This window comes from Rhincodon typus, unplaced genomic scaffold (genome assembly GCF_021869965.1).
Source record: "Rhincodon typus isolate 14 unplaced genomic scaffold, sRhiTyp1.1 hic_rhity00000051, whole genome shotgun sequence".
Taxonomy (NCBI): domain Eukaryota; kingdom Metazoa; phylum Chordata; class Chondrichthyes; order Orectolobiformes; family Rhincodontidae; genus Rhincodon; species Rhincodon typus.
Genome location: NW_025965689.1, coordinates 233,787 through 249,327, shown reverse-complemented (window position 1 = coordinate 249,327; position 15,541 = coordinate 233,787). Strand labels below are relative to the sequence as shown.

The 15,541-nt window shown below is 44.7% G+C and overlaps 3 protein-coding genes and 1 pseudogene across 5 annotated transcripts in view; 2 read left to right on the top strand and 2 right to left on the bottom strand.

Moving 5' to 3' along the window:
- LOC109929682 (histone H2B 7-like) overlaps positions 1-15,541 on the bottom strand; it is an 823,479-nt gene that overhangs the window by 649,924 nt on the left and 158,014 nt on the right. The window lies entirely within an intron of this gene.
- LOC125488138 (histone H2B 7-like) overlaps positions 1-15,541 on the bottom strand; it is an 844,706-nt gene that overhangs the window by 671,163 nt on the left and 158,002 nt on the right. The gene's annotated exons all lie outside the window — the stretch shown is intronic.
- Positions 1,119-11,101, top strand: LOC125488136 (histone H2B 7-like). Of its 3 annotated transcripts, none has more exons than XM_048621035.1 (3): positions 1,119-1,242; positions 1,977-2,058; positions 9,787-11,101. In XM_048621035.1, the coding sequence occupies exon 3, from the start codon at positions 9,984-9,986 to the stop codon at positions 10,362-10,364; it is 381 nt and encodes a 126-aa protein (XP_048476992.1). In that variant the 5' UTR covers positions 1,119-1,242; positions 1,977-2,058; positions 9,787-9,983; the 3' UTR covers positions 10,365-11,101. The 3 variants fall into 3 exon arrangements, with proteins under 3 accessions (XP_048476992.1, XP_048476990.1, XP_048476991.1); XM_048621033.1 differs by having other exon boundaries at positions 1,120-1,319; XM_048621034.1 differs by lacking the exons at positions 1,119-1,242; positions 1,977-2,058 and adding an exon at positions 5,494-5,537.
- Positions 12,030-12,822, top strand: LOC125488139 (annotated as a pseudogene).

Genomic DNA, 15,541 nt, shown 5'->3' with positions numbered 1-15,541 from the left:
TCCGAACTTAGAAATATATCCCTTTTCCTTCACTGTCGCTGGATCAAGACCCTGGAAGTGCCTGCTTACGGCGTTGTGGGCAGTACATGGACTACAACTGTTCTAGAAGGCGGCTCAGCATCACCTTCTCAAGTGGAGCCACTAGCGATGGGCAACCAATGCTGGGACAGGCAGCGACATCCACGTCCCAGGAGTAAGTAAACAAAAAACAGCTGGGTCTTTCGTTGCGGTACCCCGTTCATCACAAGGTTTCTGTCTGCAGCATGCTGAGAATAAAATCAGTCATCTACTCCAAACTAGTATGTACAGCGAGTTCCAGAGATGCGATTACACACCTCTGGTCCGGGTATGACTTTAGGACGGTCCACCTGACCCATAAATAGGGACACTACCACTGCACCGCAAGACTCCTACCAACAGTTACATTCTGCCTTCGGAAGAATGCGCCATTTATTCCCTCACTCTGTATGTTACTTTGACAGAGTTAATATGAGACGAAGGACAGCAGGATCGAATACTGCAGTTAACATGGGATCAGACGTGATGTTATTGAACGGTCGAGTCATTAATAGGGCCGAATGGCCGTCAGCTTCTCCGCTTCCCCATCAGATTGTGAGAGAGCCGGAGGGAGGCAGTTATTAACATGACCCGGGAATGAGCTCCATTGGAGCTTCATCAAGGCCAATGCTCCAGCTTGTAACGTTCTCTGCCCTTTCCCCCACAGCCCCCAGCCGCTTTGCTCAAACTGGGAGTAAAGGGAATTGCGGGAGCCTCTTCTAAGGATGCCGACGCTGAAGAAGTTACGCTCCTCCCTCCGGACAAACCCCAGGGGATCTCTTCTATCCGCCTCCCCTTCTCTCCTTATTTATTTCAGAACCCCCTTCCCCTCCGTCATTTCTGATGAAGGGTCTAGACCCGAAACGTCAGCCTTCCGGCTCCTATGATGCAGCTTGGCCTGCTGTATTCATCCAGCTCTACACCTTGTTATCTCCGAATGACCCATTCACGTTTGTTTCTGGGAATCATTGGGGAAAAAACAGCGCATGCGCAATTCTGGCCCTGCCCCCAAAGCTCCTTGCTGCTGACTGGAGGAGCGCATGCGTGAGGCCCTCTCCCAGCGCTGCCATTGAGGAGCAATTACTTAGTCAGTGGAAGAGGTTTGTTTGAAACAGGCCGCAATGGAGAGACCAGCGCCCAGGGAAGCGAGGGAACAGCAGGCTCCTTCCAGCAGCACGTCGAGATGTGAGCTTGGGCCACAGAGCAGGGTTCCGAGACCGGCATTGATTCGGGCTCAGTTCAGGGAGAACCGGGGGCTGTTGGTAAGAGGCCGAACGGGGCCGGAACAGGTCCTGGAACTTGGAATGAGCGGCCTTGGCGAGGGGGCGAGGGGTCGAGGGGAGAGGAGAGAGAGAGAGAGAGGCCTTTCTCGGGCTGTGTGTGGGCCTGCTGAGGGAGACATAGCGGCAAGAAGCTGCTGGGGGTCATTGTTCTGGCTTTTGATTCTCTGAACACTGATGGAAGTTAATCGTTTAGCTTCTGTTTCACGTTGTTTGTTGCGAATTGGCATTGAATCGTGAAAGCACTTCATACAAATATGCTAATCCTGTAAAGGATAAATATAGTAGTCGCCGGGTTAAGAGGCTCAAGTAAAATATTTGAAGTAGTGCCTGTTGTTTTTCCCTTCATTAGTTAGTGCATTGGGAGCTGGGTATTGCACTGTGGAAGCATTCCATTCATGGAACCGTACAGTTGTTGGTTAGTTTTGTATCTTAGTAAATTGTTTTAGAATTTCTCAGAAAAGAATGCGACGAGGAGGAGCTCAGGGTAATTATGGAACTAGACCCTTCTCTGTTCAAATTGCTAGCTTTAAAACAAGACATTATCATGAGTATTAACTAAATTTTGCACTAATCAGTATTGATATTTTCAAACTTGGATGTTGATTTATAGGAGAATTCTCTTTTGTCTTCTTCCAGACAAATATTTGATGGGCCAAGATAATGTAATATTTCCGTGGTACAGCACCAAGTGTGACCAGCTGCTCTTACCAAACAGCAGGTATGTTCGCACTGTCGGAGCGGAGAATGTCCTTTCCATGGTCACAGAGCTGATTGAGTAAGACTTGCATTGAGTTCAATTTCTGGAGATATACATTCAATCCAAGGGTCAAACACCACCAACAAAATATAAATGTATCATGTTTTTTTTCTCTCTAAACTAGCACAGTTCCAGGAAAGTTCATTTTTGAAAGCCTATTGTCATTCACAGCATTTGAAAAGGGATAGATTGAATCTCCTTCACAAATATGCACTCAATAACTGTATTGAATGCACGTTAAACAAGGCCATTTTTAAAGTTACAATCAAAGTATTCAAATAGATCAAGCTGTTACATAGTTACAATGAACATATATGAAGTTGATATTGAGTACAGACATAGTAGGAAACTTTTGAGTATTTGAGTACCTGATCTGTATGGATTAAAAACCTTAATAACTACTCTTTCAGACTCTCATAACTGAAACTGCCGGATACAGATTGATAACTAAACACTCACGTAGCAAAACAGTGTCATGGACAGACTGATCATTTCAGAAACATATTCACTGAATAGAAACTGACAGGAAGAGAATGATAAATATACTCAGGTTCCCACATACCAGAAATTTACAGGAACAGGTTGATAACTACAGTCATCTTCTCCCCACGGCAGAAAATGACAGAGACAGGTTGATAACTACAGTCACACATTCATATTACAGTAACTTTCAGGGACAGATTCATGACACTCACAGGTTGACATGACAGAAACTTGACAGATAACTACACTCCCTTATTTACATTGCACATACCAACAGGAACAGGCTGACAACTGCACTTCCATATTTGCATGTCAGAAAGTGTCAGTTACAGATTGATAATTGTGCTCAAATAGTCACCTGGCAGAAACTACCATTAGATCGATAACTAAACTCAAATATTGTAATAGCAGAAACTATAGAGATTGAAAATGACACTCAGTCACAGAGCTTAAAACAAAAACTGATAGGTCCAGATTGATATTGGGCTCACGTTCACATTGCATAAATTGGCAGGGAGAGAATCATAATTGTTCAAACATTCATGTCACAGAAAATGACAGGTACTGACTAACAACTACACTGTCATATTTGCAGCGCAAAATCTGACAGGGACAGATTGGTAAATACACTCTCACATTCACATAGCAGTGACTGTCTGAGAAAAAATTGATAACTGCACTCTCGTATTCACAATACAGAAACTGACAGGAACAAATTAATGATAACTCTCCCAGTTTCACAGAATATTAACTGACACACATAAACCTAACAAATTGTCAGGTATAGATTGATTACTGAACTCTCATTCACATAGCAGAGACTGACAAGTTAAGACTGATGATGACAGTTATATATTTACATAGCAGGAACTGACAGGCATAGATGGATAACTACACTCACATTTTAACATAGCGGAAACTGAGAGGCATAGATTGGTAACTGCGTTTGTGTATTTTCATAGCTGAAACTAGCAGGTACAGATAGATGACTACACTCCCATCCTTTGCATATCAGAAACTGTTGGGAACAGATTGATAACTGCGCTCAAATATTGACACAGCAGAAGCTGACAGTTCCTGTTTGACATTCAAACTCTCACATTCACATACCAGAAAATGGCAGGTAAAAATTGATAACCAAACTCACATGCGCACATCAAAGAAACTGAGAGGGAAAGACTGATAAAAGCAATCAGACATTCACATAGCAGAGCCTGGCAGCAACAGAGTGATAACTAAACTCTCACATTCTTACAACAGAAACTGCCATGGATGGACTGAAAATTTATTCATCAAGCATAACCTGACAGGTACAGAATGATAACTGCTGCCAAACATTCACAGAGCACAAATAAACATAACCAGATTGGCAAATTAGTTATCATTTTCACATGACAGGAAACTGACAGGGATAAATTAGGAAAAAACACTCATATATTCACGTAGCAAAGACTGATAGGGACAGAATGGTAACTACAATTACACATTCACACACCAGAATATTTCAGGGATAGACTGATAAATGTACAAACAAACTCACCAAGGAAAAACTGACAGTTACAGATTTAGAACCACACTTTCATTTTCACAAAGTTAAAACTGGCAGGTACAGTGTGATAACTGCACAAAAATATTCACAGAACAAAATCTCCCAGCTACAGTGTGATAACTACACTCACATCTGCCCAGCAGAAACAACAAGTTTAATAACTAAATCTAGATATTGACGGAGCAGAAATTGATTGGTTCAGATTAATGACTGCACTCTTACGTTGATACAGCAGAATGGACATGTAGGGACTGGTAACAAGTCTCAAGCATTCTCCTAGTAGAAACAGGCATAAATTGAGAACTGCACTCACATATTCACATAGAACAAACTGAACGGTACAGACTAATAACGTCATGCATTTGAACAGCAGAAATTGACACACATGAGAAAAGAAGGTGAAGCTGAGTTATTGAGGGATATTGAGGCTCTGGTCAGGAAAACAAAAAAGAAGCCATACATTGTTTTTAAGCTATTGGGCTTAAGTGAATCCCTGGATAACAATAAAAAGTGTAGGAGCATACTTAAGCGGGAAATCAAAAGAGCAAAAAGAGGGTATGAGATGGATCTGGCAGATAAGGTTAAAGATAATCCCAAGCAGTTCTATAGCTATATTAAGAGTAAAAGGGAAGCGAGGGAGAGAATAGGTCCCCTTAAAAATCAGCATGGCAGCCTACGTATAGAGCCCCAGGAAATGGGGAATTTTAATGGTTATTTCTCCTCCATGTTTACTGAGGATAGAATCATGGATGCCAAGGAAATAAGGTAAAGAAGTGAAGATATTTTGCACCGCATACATATTACCATAGAGGTGGTGTTTGCAGCCTTCAGGTGGATGAATTACCTGTGCCTGACCATTCTCGGATGTTGTGGAAGGCTAGGCAAGAAAGTGCAGAGGCCCTTGCAGAGATTTTTGCTTCATGTGTAGCCACTGGTGAAGTTCAGGAAGACTGGAGGGTGGCTCATATTGTTCTATTTAAGAAAGGTAGCAAAGACAAGGCAGGGAACTAGAGGCCAGTGAGCCTGGTATCAGTGGTGGGCAGGTTATTGGAGAGGATACTCAGGGACAGGATCTTCCAACATTTGGACAGTCAAGGTCTGATTAGAAATAGTCAGCATGCATTTGTGCGTGGGAAGTCATGCCTGACAAATCTTTTAGAGCTTTTTGAAGAGGTAACCAAATGGATAGATGAGGGTAGGGCTGTGGATGTTGTCTATATGGACTTTAGTAAGGCCTTTGACAAGGTCCTGCATGGCAGGCTAGTAATAAGGATTGGAGCAGCGGGAATGCGAGCCAGGGTGCTGACGGGAAGGTAAGATTTTTCTTTTCCTTTTTAAAAACTTACCTCGTGCAGCAGCGACCTTCTTGTTTGGAGCAGCGGGTGTGTCTGCAGAGAACGCGAACCAGGTAGGAACTAATATATTCGGGCATTGGCTAAGGTAAGGCTTTTTTTTATTCTTCTGGAAATCTAGAGTAGAGGGAATCAAAGCTAGGGCAGTTACATGCTCCTCTTGCAGGATGTGGGAGGTAAGGGTCACTGCTGGAATGACCAGAGAAAGGGTAGGGCTGATCGAGGATTGTAAAGGGAATTTGTGCACAGACCCTAAAGAGATAGGAAAGGTCCTTAATGAATACTTTTTTTCAGTATTCACAACTGAGAGGGATTTGGTTGTGGAGGAGGACAGTGTGAAACAGTCTGGTAGGCTAGAGGAGGTCGACGTTAGTAAGGAAGATGTACTAGGGATTTTGAGGAACTTGAAGATAGATAAGTCCCCCGGGCCTGACCGAATTTATCCAAGGATTCTACGGGAAGTGAGGGAAGAGATCACAGGGCCTTTGGCGATGGTCTTTTTGTCCTCACTGTCCACGGGTATAGTGCCAGAAGGTTGGAGAGAGGCAAACGTCATTCCCTTGATCAAAAAAGGGAATAAGGATAACCCCGGAAATTACAGGCCAGTCAGTCTTACGTCAGTGGTGGGCAAGTTATTGGTAAGGGCTCTGAGAGATAGGATTTATGTTCACTTGGAAAGGCACAGTTTGATTCGTGATCGTCAGCATGAATTTGTGAGGGGTAGATCATGCCTCACAAACATTACTGAATTCTTTGAAGAGGTGACCAAACACATAGTTGAAGGTAGAGCAGTGGATGTGGTACATATGGATTTAAGTAAGGCATTTGATAATGTTCCCCATGGTAAGCTCATGCAGAAGGTAAGGAGGCATGGGATAGGGGGAAATGTGGCAGATTGGATTCAGAATAGGCTGACCCTGAGAAGACAAAGGGTGGTAGTGCACAGAAAATATTCAACATGCTGCTCGGTTACGAGTGGTGTACCATAAGGATCTGTTTTGGGTCCTCTTCTATTTGTGATTTTCGTAAATGATTTAGATGAAGGAGTGGAAGGGTGGTTTAGTAAGTTCGTGGACGATACGAGGGTGGGTCGTGTTGTGGATAGTGCGGAGGGCTGCTCTAGGTTACAAAGGGACATTGATTGGGTGCAGAGCTGGGGTGAGAAGTGACAGATGGTGTGAGGTGATTCATTTTGGAAGGACAAACTTGAAAGCAGAATACAGGGTTAACAGAAAGATTCTTGGCAGTGTGGAGGAGCAGTGGGATCTTGGGGTTCATGTCCACAGTTCCCTGAAAGCTGCCACACAGGTGGATAGAGTTGTTCAGAAGGCGTATGGTGTGGTAGCTTTCGTTAATGGAGGGATTGAGTTCAAGAGGCGTGAAGTTATGCTCCAGCTATACAAAATCCTGGTTTGGCCACATCTGGAGCATTGTGTCCAGTTCTGGTCGCCCTATTACAGGAAAGACTTGGAAGCATTGGAAAAGGTGCAGGGGAGATTTACCGGGATGTTGCCTGGAATGGAGGGAAGGTCTTATGAGGAAAGGTTGAGACAGCTAAGGCTTTTCTCTTTTGAACGGCAGAGGTTGATAGGTGACTTGATAGAGGTATACAAAATGATCAGAGGTATAGATAGAGTGGACAGCCAGAGACTTTTTCCTGGGGTGGAGGTAGCTATTACGAGGGGGCATAGTTTTAAAGTGAGTGGAGGTAGATATAGGGCTGACATCAGAGAGTGGTCGGGGTGTGGAATGCATTGCCGGAGAGGGTAGTGGAGTCGGCCTCATTAGGGGCATTTAATCGGCTATTAGACAGGCACATGGATGATAGTATAAGGTGGGGGTGCAGGTTAGATAGACCTTAGGATTAGGGTAAATGTTTGGCACAATATTGTGGGCCGAAGGGCCTGTACTGTGCTGTATTGTTCTATGTTCTAATGTTAGGTTGCATGGGATCCAGGGAAAGCTAGCTAATTGGATTAAAAATTGGCTTGATGGTCGGAAGCAGAGGATGATGGTTGAAGGTTGTTTCTTGGACTGGAGGCCTGTGACTTGTGGTGTGCCACAAGGGTCGGTGCTGTGACCTTTGTTATTTGTTATTAACATAAATGTTCCGGATGTGAATGCACAAGGCATGATTAGTAAATTTGCGGATGATGCAAAATTCGAAGGTATCATCGATAGTGAGGAATGTTATCAAAAATTAGAGGGATCTTGATCAGATGGAGAAGTGGGCTGAGGATTGAAAAATGCACTTCAATACAAATAAGTGTGAGGTGTTACACCTTGGAAAGTCAAACCAAAGTAGGCCTTATACAGTAAATGGTAATGTCCTGAGGAGTGTTGTGAAACAGAGGGACCGAGGAGTACAAGTACGTAGTTCGTTGAAAGCGGCGTCACAGGTGGATAAGGTCCTGAAAAAGGCATTTGGCGTGTGAGCCTTCATTGATTGAGGCATTGAGTATAGGACTTGGGACATTATTTGACAGTTGTATAAGTCAGTGGTGCGACCACACTTGGAGTTTTGTGTACAGTTTTGGTCGCCCGATTATAGAAAAGAAATAGTTCAACTGGAAAGCGTTCAAAGAAGATTTACGCAGGACTGGTGGGCCTGAGTTATGGGGAGAGTTTGATCAAAATAGGACTTTATTTCTTGGAACGTAGGGGAATGAGCTGTGACCTTATTGAGGTGTATAAAATCATGAGGGGCATAGATAGGCTAAATGCATCTAGTGTTTTTTGCCCAGGGATGGGCAATTGAAAACTGGAGGACATAGGTTTCAGGTGAGAGTACAAGGATTTAAGAAGAACCTGAGGGGCAACTTCTTCATGCAGAGAGTGGTGCACAAGTGGAATAGGCTGCCAGAGAAAGTGGTTGAGGCAGGTACAATAGCAACATCTAATAAAACATTTGAATAGGTACATGGTTGGGAAGAGTTTAGAGGGAGATGGACCAAATGTGGGCAATTGGAACTCACTGAGTGGGCACCATGGTCAGCATGAACCAGTTTGGGTTCAAGAGCCTTTGTCCATGCTGTATTACTGTGTGACCCTGTGACCTCAAACTACAATGGGACCTTGACCAAAAGGACCAATGGGCTGGGGAGTGGCAGCTGGAGATTAATCTTGAAAAATGTGAGGTGCGACAAGTTGTGAGGGAAAATCAGGGCAGGACTTGCACACTTAACGGTAAGCTCCAGGGAAGTGTTGCCAAGCCAAGAGGCCTTGGAGTGCAGGTTCATAGCTCGTTCAAAGTGGAATTACAGGTACATAGGGCAGTGAGGAAGGTGTTTGATTGGTCAGTGCATTGAGTGTATAGATTGGGAGGTCATGTGGCTGCACAAAACATAGGTTAGGCCACTTTTTGAACACTGTATTCAATTCTGGTCTCTCCTTGCTATAAGAAAGATGTTGTTGAACTTGAAACAGTTTAGAAAAGGTTTACAAGGATGTTGCCGGGGCTGGAGAGTTTGAGCTGTGGGGAGAGACTGAATAGGCAGTTCTTTATTTATTCCTGAATCAGCAGTTTTATATTTCCTTGGTGTGTCGGAGGCTGAGTGGTGACCTCATCGATATTTATAAAATTATGAGGTGCATGGATAGGGTGAACAATCAAGATCTTCTCCCCAGGGTGGAAGAATCCAAAACTACAGGACATGGGTTTAAGGTGAGGGGGAAAGTTTTAAGAGGAATTGAAGGGGCAACGTTTACACACACTGCGTGGTGTGTTTATGGATTGAATGTCATAAGAAGTGGCGGAGGCTGATAAAACTACAACATTTAAAAGGCTTCTTGATGAGTAAATGAAAAGGAAGGGCTTAGAGGGATATGTACCTAATGCTAGCAAGTGGGACTAGATTAATCTAGGATATCTGGTTCCTATGGATGAGGTGAACCCGAGGGTCTGTTAACATGTTGGACCTCTCTATGATTGTATGACAGGACCAGATTGTGAGAGAATAATAATCTTTCACACTGAATAAACAGACAGACCGATAACTGCACTCCCATTTTCACATTGCAGAAATTGACAGATATTCGGCAAAGTGTCCCTCAGTAAACCTGAATGTCTTAACAGTACAATGTTGCTCACAGCGTAATAAGGAAATCTCAGATAGTGATGAAACAAAATAATATTTTACACACAAAAGATTGTCATGAGCAGAATAAAACACATTGTCACAATTAAAATCTCACAGGTACTGTGTTTAAAATATCATTAAATGACAATAATCAGTTCAATTTAGAGTGAGTTCGGAGTTTGATCCATGTATAAAATTTTGGTTTGCGTTTCACATTTCGTTGCAGATCCTGACAGATCCTCGTTGTGTCCCACACTCACCATTCGGAGAGAGACTAAATGTCATGTATTGACATTGTTGTAAACTACCCAATCAGGAACAAGGCTTTCCCCCATCCTTCATTAGCATTGCTGACGCCGTCAGGCTATAAAAAGCGAGCTCCGAGCCCTATCCTTTTTTCTGTGTCTGAAAGTGACCGTCACTATGGCTGATGAGAAGAAAGCGCAGCCAACTTCCAAGAAGGGCGCGAAGAAAATCATCAAGAAGGCGCCAAGCAAAGGCAGCAAGAAAAGGAAACGATCCAGGAAAGAAAGTTACTCCATCTACATCTACAAAGTGATGAAGCAGGTTCACCCCGACACCGGCATCTCCTCCAAGGCCATGAGCATCATGAACTCGTTCGTCAACGATATTTTCGAGCGTATCGCGGGGGAGGCTTCCCGCCTGGCCCATTACAACAAGCGCAGCACCATCAGCTCCCGGGAAATTCAGACCGCCGTGCGGCTGCTGCTGCCCGGGGAGCTGGCCAAGCACGCCGTGTCGGAGGGTACAAAGGCGGTGACCAAGTACACCAGCTCCAAGTGAGACACCACGTTGTGCTGAAAAAAAAAACACAACCAAAACCCAACGGCTCTTTTAAGAGCCACCCACAATTTCACTGAAGCAGATGAACCATTTTAAGTTTGTAATTGATTTTGGGCCTGTATAATTGATGTCCCTAAGCTTTGTGTTTCTTTTTATAAACGTTCTAAAGATTAACGTGTGGTCCCTGACTCTCTGTCCTTTATTCTCGGTTGCGGACATACCCAGTCTCTTTACTTTGCCTGGATATGTATCGCCAAAGTCATTTTTCAGCAACTTCTATATGTTCCAGTTCCTCTTTAATCCGTGATCAGGGCAGCAGCTACAGTGCCCCGTAGGGTATGATACTTGAGTTTCACCCCCGGGGGAACTAAACAAACTGATCTAAACTAACTGTTCGAGTCTCATGAATAGATTTTGCAGTTTACTCCTTTCTTTTTCAATTTTCAAATCTCCATGGAGGCTTGGTCTGATTTTTGTGGAATGCTGTAAATGAGGTTTTCAGCTGTCGGTGAGAGGCTTTCAAAATGAACGGCGACAAAGCCAGAATAGCTGCCGGATTGCGATACCAAGTGTGAAACTGTGGCTGAAGTCTGATCAAGGACAAGACGGGAGGGCAACTTCAAACTGTTGTTTAAAGATTTAACACGTTCACCCGGAACAACGTTGTTTGTGGTTTTATAAATATATCACGGTGCACTTGTAATGTGAAAGTGAATTAAATTCAAAGAAAAATTAAATTATTCATTCCTCTTTGTAAAACTTTTTCCTATTTCGTACATGTTGGAGGTTTTTCAAACTTGTCCCGGTGAGGTAGAAAGCCTGAATATCTCCCGTGGCAACGAAAAAAAAATGACTGTGCGATTTCTGGGTTGTTAAAATTTCCAAATCTCTATGTGCATTTGTCCGATTTTTTTTTTTTCAGAATGCAGAATGTGGGGCTTTCTGTTGTCGCGGAGAGGCTTTCAAAATGAACTGAGATCAACGGGAAAGTCTGATCCAGCACAATAAGTGAGGGCCACTTTACAAAATTGTCTGAAGACGGTGTTGCTTCGGGAGTGAGAACGAGAGATTGTGTGAAGTGCGCATTTGTAATGTGAAAGGAAATTAAATCGTAAGCATTTATGCACTATTCTTTGTAAAACGTCTTCCTCGTATTGTCCATATTGGCGGGCTTTTCAAATCGGAAAGAAAACGTACTGGCATCGCAAATGTGGAAATATATTGTTGATCTGGTGCAATAGGGAGGGTGATTGTGAAATATTGTTTAAAGCAGTACTACGCTCACCCAGAAAGAAATAGTGGTGTGATACTTTTATTGATATATCCGGGTACCGATGTGAATTAAAATCAATTTTCAGCGGGTTCTTTCTTTTTGCTTCCGCTTATTCTTAAGGTTCAGGGAAATAAAAACAGCAAGATCAGAAATAGACAGATTCAACTCGGCCAGGGAACGAGACAGAGATTGTGTGAAGTATGAAGGTATATCCTAAAAGTAAATTATCTGAAGTATGAACGTATTCTTTGTAAAACTGTTTTATATATTTTGGCGGGCTTTTCAAATCAGAAAGAAAGCGGTTGATGATATTTTCCGGCCTCCGCCCCGGGCCATCTCCGGATTGGTGAGTGAAGCAGATATCTGATTGGGAATTGAAACTATATTAGGCTATGCTGAACAATGTGACCAATCAGCAATGGCCGCACCCCCATTCCTCCCGAAGGTATAAGAGGGCGGATTGTGGGCGCGTTGCATCATTCTCTGTGAAAATGCGTCTAAGATTGTTGCAATGTCTGGGAGAGGAAAGGGTGCTGGTGGGAAAGTTCGCTCCAAGGCGAAGTCCCGGTCGTCCCGGGCTGGCCTGCAGTTCCCGGTGGGCCGTGTTCACAGGCTCCTGAGAAAGGGTAACTATGCTGAGCGTGTGGGTGCCGGAGCGCCGGTCTATCTGGCTGCGGTGCTCGAGTATCTGACGGCTGAAATCTTCGAGCTGGCCGGTAACGCGGCCTGGGACAACAAGAAGACCCGCATCATCTCCGGGCACCTCCAGCTGGCCGTGCGCAACGACGAGGAGCTCAACAAGCTGCTGGGAGGGGTGACCATCGCTCAGGGTGGGGTGCTGCCTAATATCCAGGCCGTGCTGCTGCCCAAGAAAACCGCCGCTGGGGGCGCCACTAAAAAGTGAAAATACCAGGATTAAATCTGACAACCCAAAGGCTCTTTTAAGAGCCACCCACCGCGTCTGTGAAAGAAACTCAATTCTCACCACTGCCGAGTTAATTTTAATTTCCTTTGTATTGCTGAGAGACCAGTAACACAATATTTACCCTTCCATTATTGTGATTGTTAATGAGCTATAATCGCCTGGACGGAATGTATCCATGCGGCAGCTTCCTGTAATTGCATTGGAAAGATCTGATACTGGTGGAGGAACACTAATAAATTTAGAAATTGGGAAATAATGACCCCGGTAGCCGCAATGCGATTCAGCGCAACAAGGTGTGGAGCTGGATGAACACCGCAGGCCAAGCAGCATCAGAGGAGCAGGAAGGCTGACGTTTCGGGCCTAGACCCTTCTTCAGAAAAATCCTGCTCCTCTGATGCTGCTTGGCCTGCTGTGTTCATCCAGCGGCACACCTTGTTCTCTCAGATTCTCCAGCATCTGCAGTTCCTACTATCAATGAATCGCTTCAGTATCTCTTGACATGATGTTTTCGACCAGATAAAACTATTTGCAAGACAACAAGGTGCAAGGCTGGATGAACACAGCAGGCCAAGCAGCATCATAGGAGCAGAGAGGCTGACGTTTCGGGCCTGGACCCTTCATCAGAAAAGGGGGAGGGGAAGGGGGTTTTGAAATAAATAGGGAGAGAGTGGGAGGCGGAAAGAAGAGGGATGGAGGAGAGGATAGGTGGAGAAGAAACAAACAGGTCGAAGAGGCGGGGATGGGGCCAGGAAAGGTGAGTGTAGGTAGGGAGTTAGGAAGGGGATAGGTCAGTCCAGGGAGGACGGACAGGTCAAGGGGGCGGGATGAGGTAGGTCGGTAGGAGATGGAGGTGCGGCTTGAGGTGGGAGGAGGGGATAGGTGGGAGGACCTATCCGCTTTGCAGAACACCTACGCTCGGTTCGCAACAAACAACTGCACCTCCCAGTCGCGAACCATTTCAACTCCCCCTCCCATTCCTCAGACGACATGTCCATCCTGGGCCTCCTGCAGTGCCACAACGATGCCACCCGAAGGTTGCAGGAACAGCAACTCATATTCCGCTTGGGAACCCTGCAGCCCAATGGTATCAATGTGGATTTCACAAGCTTCAAAATCTCCCCTCCCCCTACCGCATCCCAAAACCAGTCCAGCTCGTCTCCGCCTCCCTAACCTGTTCTTCCTCCCACCTATCCCCTCCTCCCACCTCAAGCCGCACCTCCATCTCCTACCGACCAACCTCATCCCGCCCCCTTGACCTGTCCATCCTCCCTGGACTGACCTATCCGCTTCCTAACTCCCTACCTACACTCACCTTTACTGGCTCCATTCCCGCCTCTTCGACCTGTTTGTTTCCTCTCCACCTATCCTCTCCTCTATCCCTCTTCTATCTGCCTCCCACTCTCTCCCTATTTATTTCAAAACCCCCTTCCCCTCCCCCTTTTCTGATGAAGGGTCGAGGCCCGAAACGTCAGCCTCTCTGCTCCTATGATGCTGCTTGGCCTGCTGTGTTCATCCAGCCCTACACCTTGTTGTCTCGAATGCTCCTCAATGGCAGCTTTGGGGGCAGGGCCAGCATCGCGCATGCGCTGCTTTTCGCAATGATTCCCAGAAACAAACATCAATGACTCCCTTTACTCCCAGTTTGAGAAAAGCAATTGGGGACCGTGGGGATACCACAACACTTCTGACATGAATGTTGGAGATGGTGGACAGGTTTCAGGCAGTCAGGAGGTAAATTACTTGCTGCAGTATTTGCGGCCTTTGACCTGCTCTTGCAGCCACTGTATTTGTATGGCGAGTCCTGTTCAATTTGTGGTTCATGGTAACTCCCAAGATGTTGTTAGTGGAGGATACAGTAATGCTGAAGTGAAGGAGTCGTGGTCAGATTGTCACTCATTTGAGATGGACAGTGTCAATTATTTCTGTGGTTTGAATTTACCTTGTTGTTTTCCTGCCCAGGCCAGGATACTGTTGACATCTTGTTGAACTCGGACGTGGTTTGCTTCAGTGCTTGAGGAATCACAAATGGACGTGTAGGTTGTGCAATCGTTGGCCAATATCCCACTTCTGACCTTATGATGGAGTGAGGGTCATTGACGAAGCAGCTGAAGATGTTTCGGCATAGGACACTACCCTGAGGAACACCTGCAGAGATGTGCTGGAACCATGACGACTGAACTGCAACAAGCACAACCACAACCAGCAGTGAGATCTCTCCTGACTCTGATTGGCTTCAGTTTCTCTGGAGCTCGGTAATGCAAAACTTGATCAGATATAGTCTTAATGTCAAGCACAGTCATTCTCACCTCATCTCTGTGATTCAGCTCTTTTCTCCATGTTTGAACAAAAGCTAGAGTGAATCCAGGAGCTGAGTGGCCTTGATGGAACATAAACTGAGGATCAGCGAGCAGGTCATTGGCGAATAGGTGCTGCTTGAAACCCATAAGTATCCATGGTTTGAGAACTAGTGTATTATTACCAAATTTGCAGATGATGAAAAACTAAGTATGATGTGGGAAAATGTCAAACATTTTCAGGAGGATTTGAAGAGGCTGAGTTATTGGGCAAGATCATAGCAGATGGAATATATGTGGAAAATGGTAAGGTCATGCTCTTTTGTTGGAGAAACAGATATGCAGATTAACTTCAACATGATGAGAGGTTGAAAGTGTAGCTTTACAAATGTCTTTGGGTGTCCTTGTCAATAGGTCATTGAAGGCAAAAGTGCTGGTGTGCAAGTTGTTAGGAAGGTTAATGGAATGTAATCCATTAATAAAAGAAGATTTGAGTGCAGGAGTAGTGAAGTCTTGCTTCAATTCCATCAGAAGCTGTTTAGATTGCACCGAGAATAGTGATCCATTTTTTGGTTTCCTTATTCACAAGAAAAGATACAGTTGCCATATTGAGAGGGAAATGACAGTTCACAGCGTTGGGAGAGAGTTTCAGAAACTGGATCTGTATTTTGTAGTTTTGATGAAT

Coding starts and splice junctions, on each gene's coding strand:
- LOC125488136 (XM_048621035.1), top strand. CDS start 9,984: ATGGCTGATGAGAAGAAAGCGCAGCCAACTTCCAAGAAGGGCGCGAAG.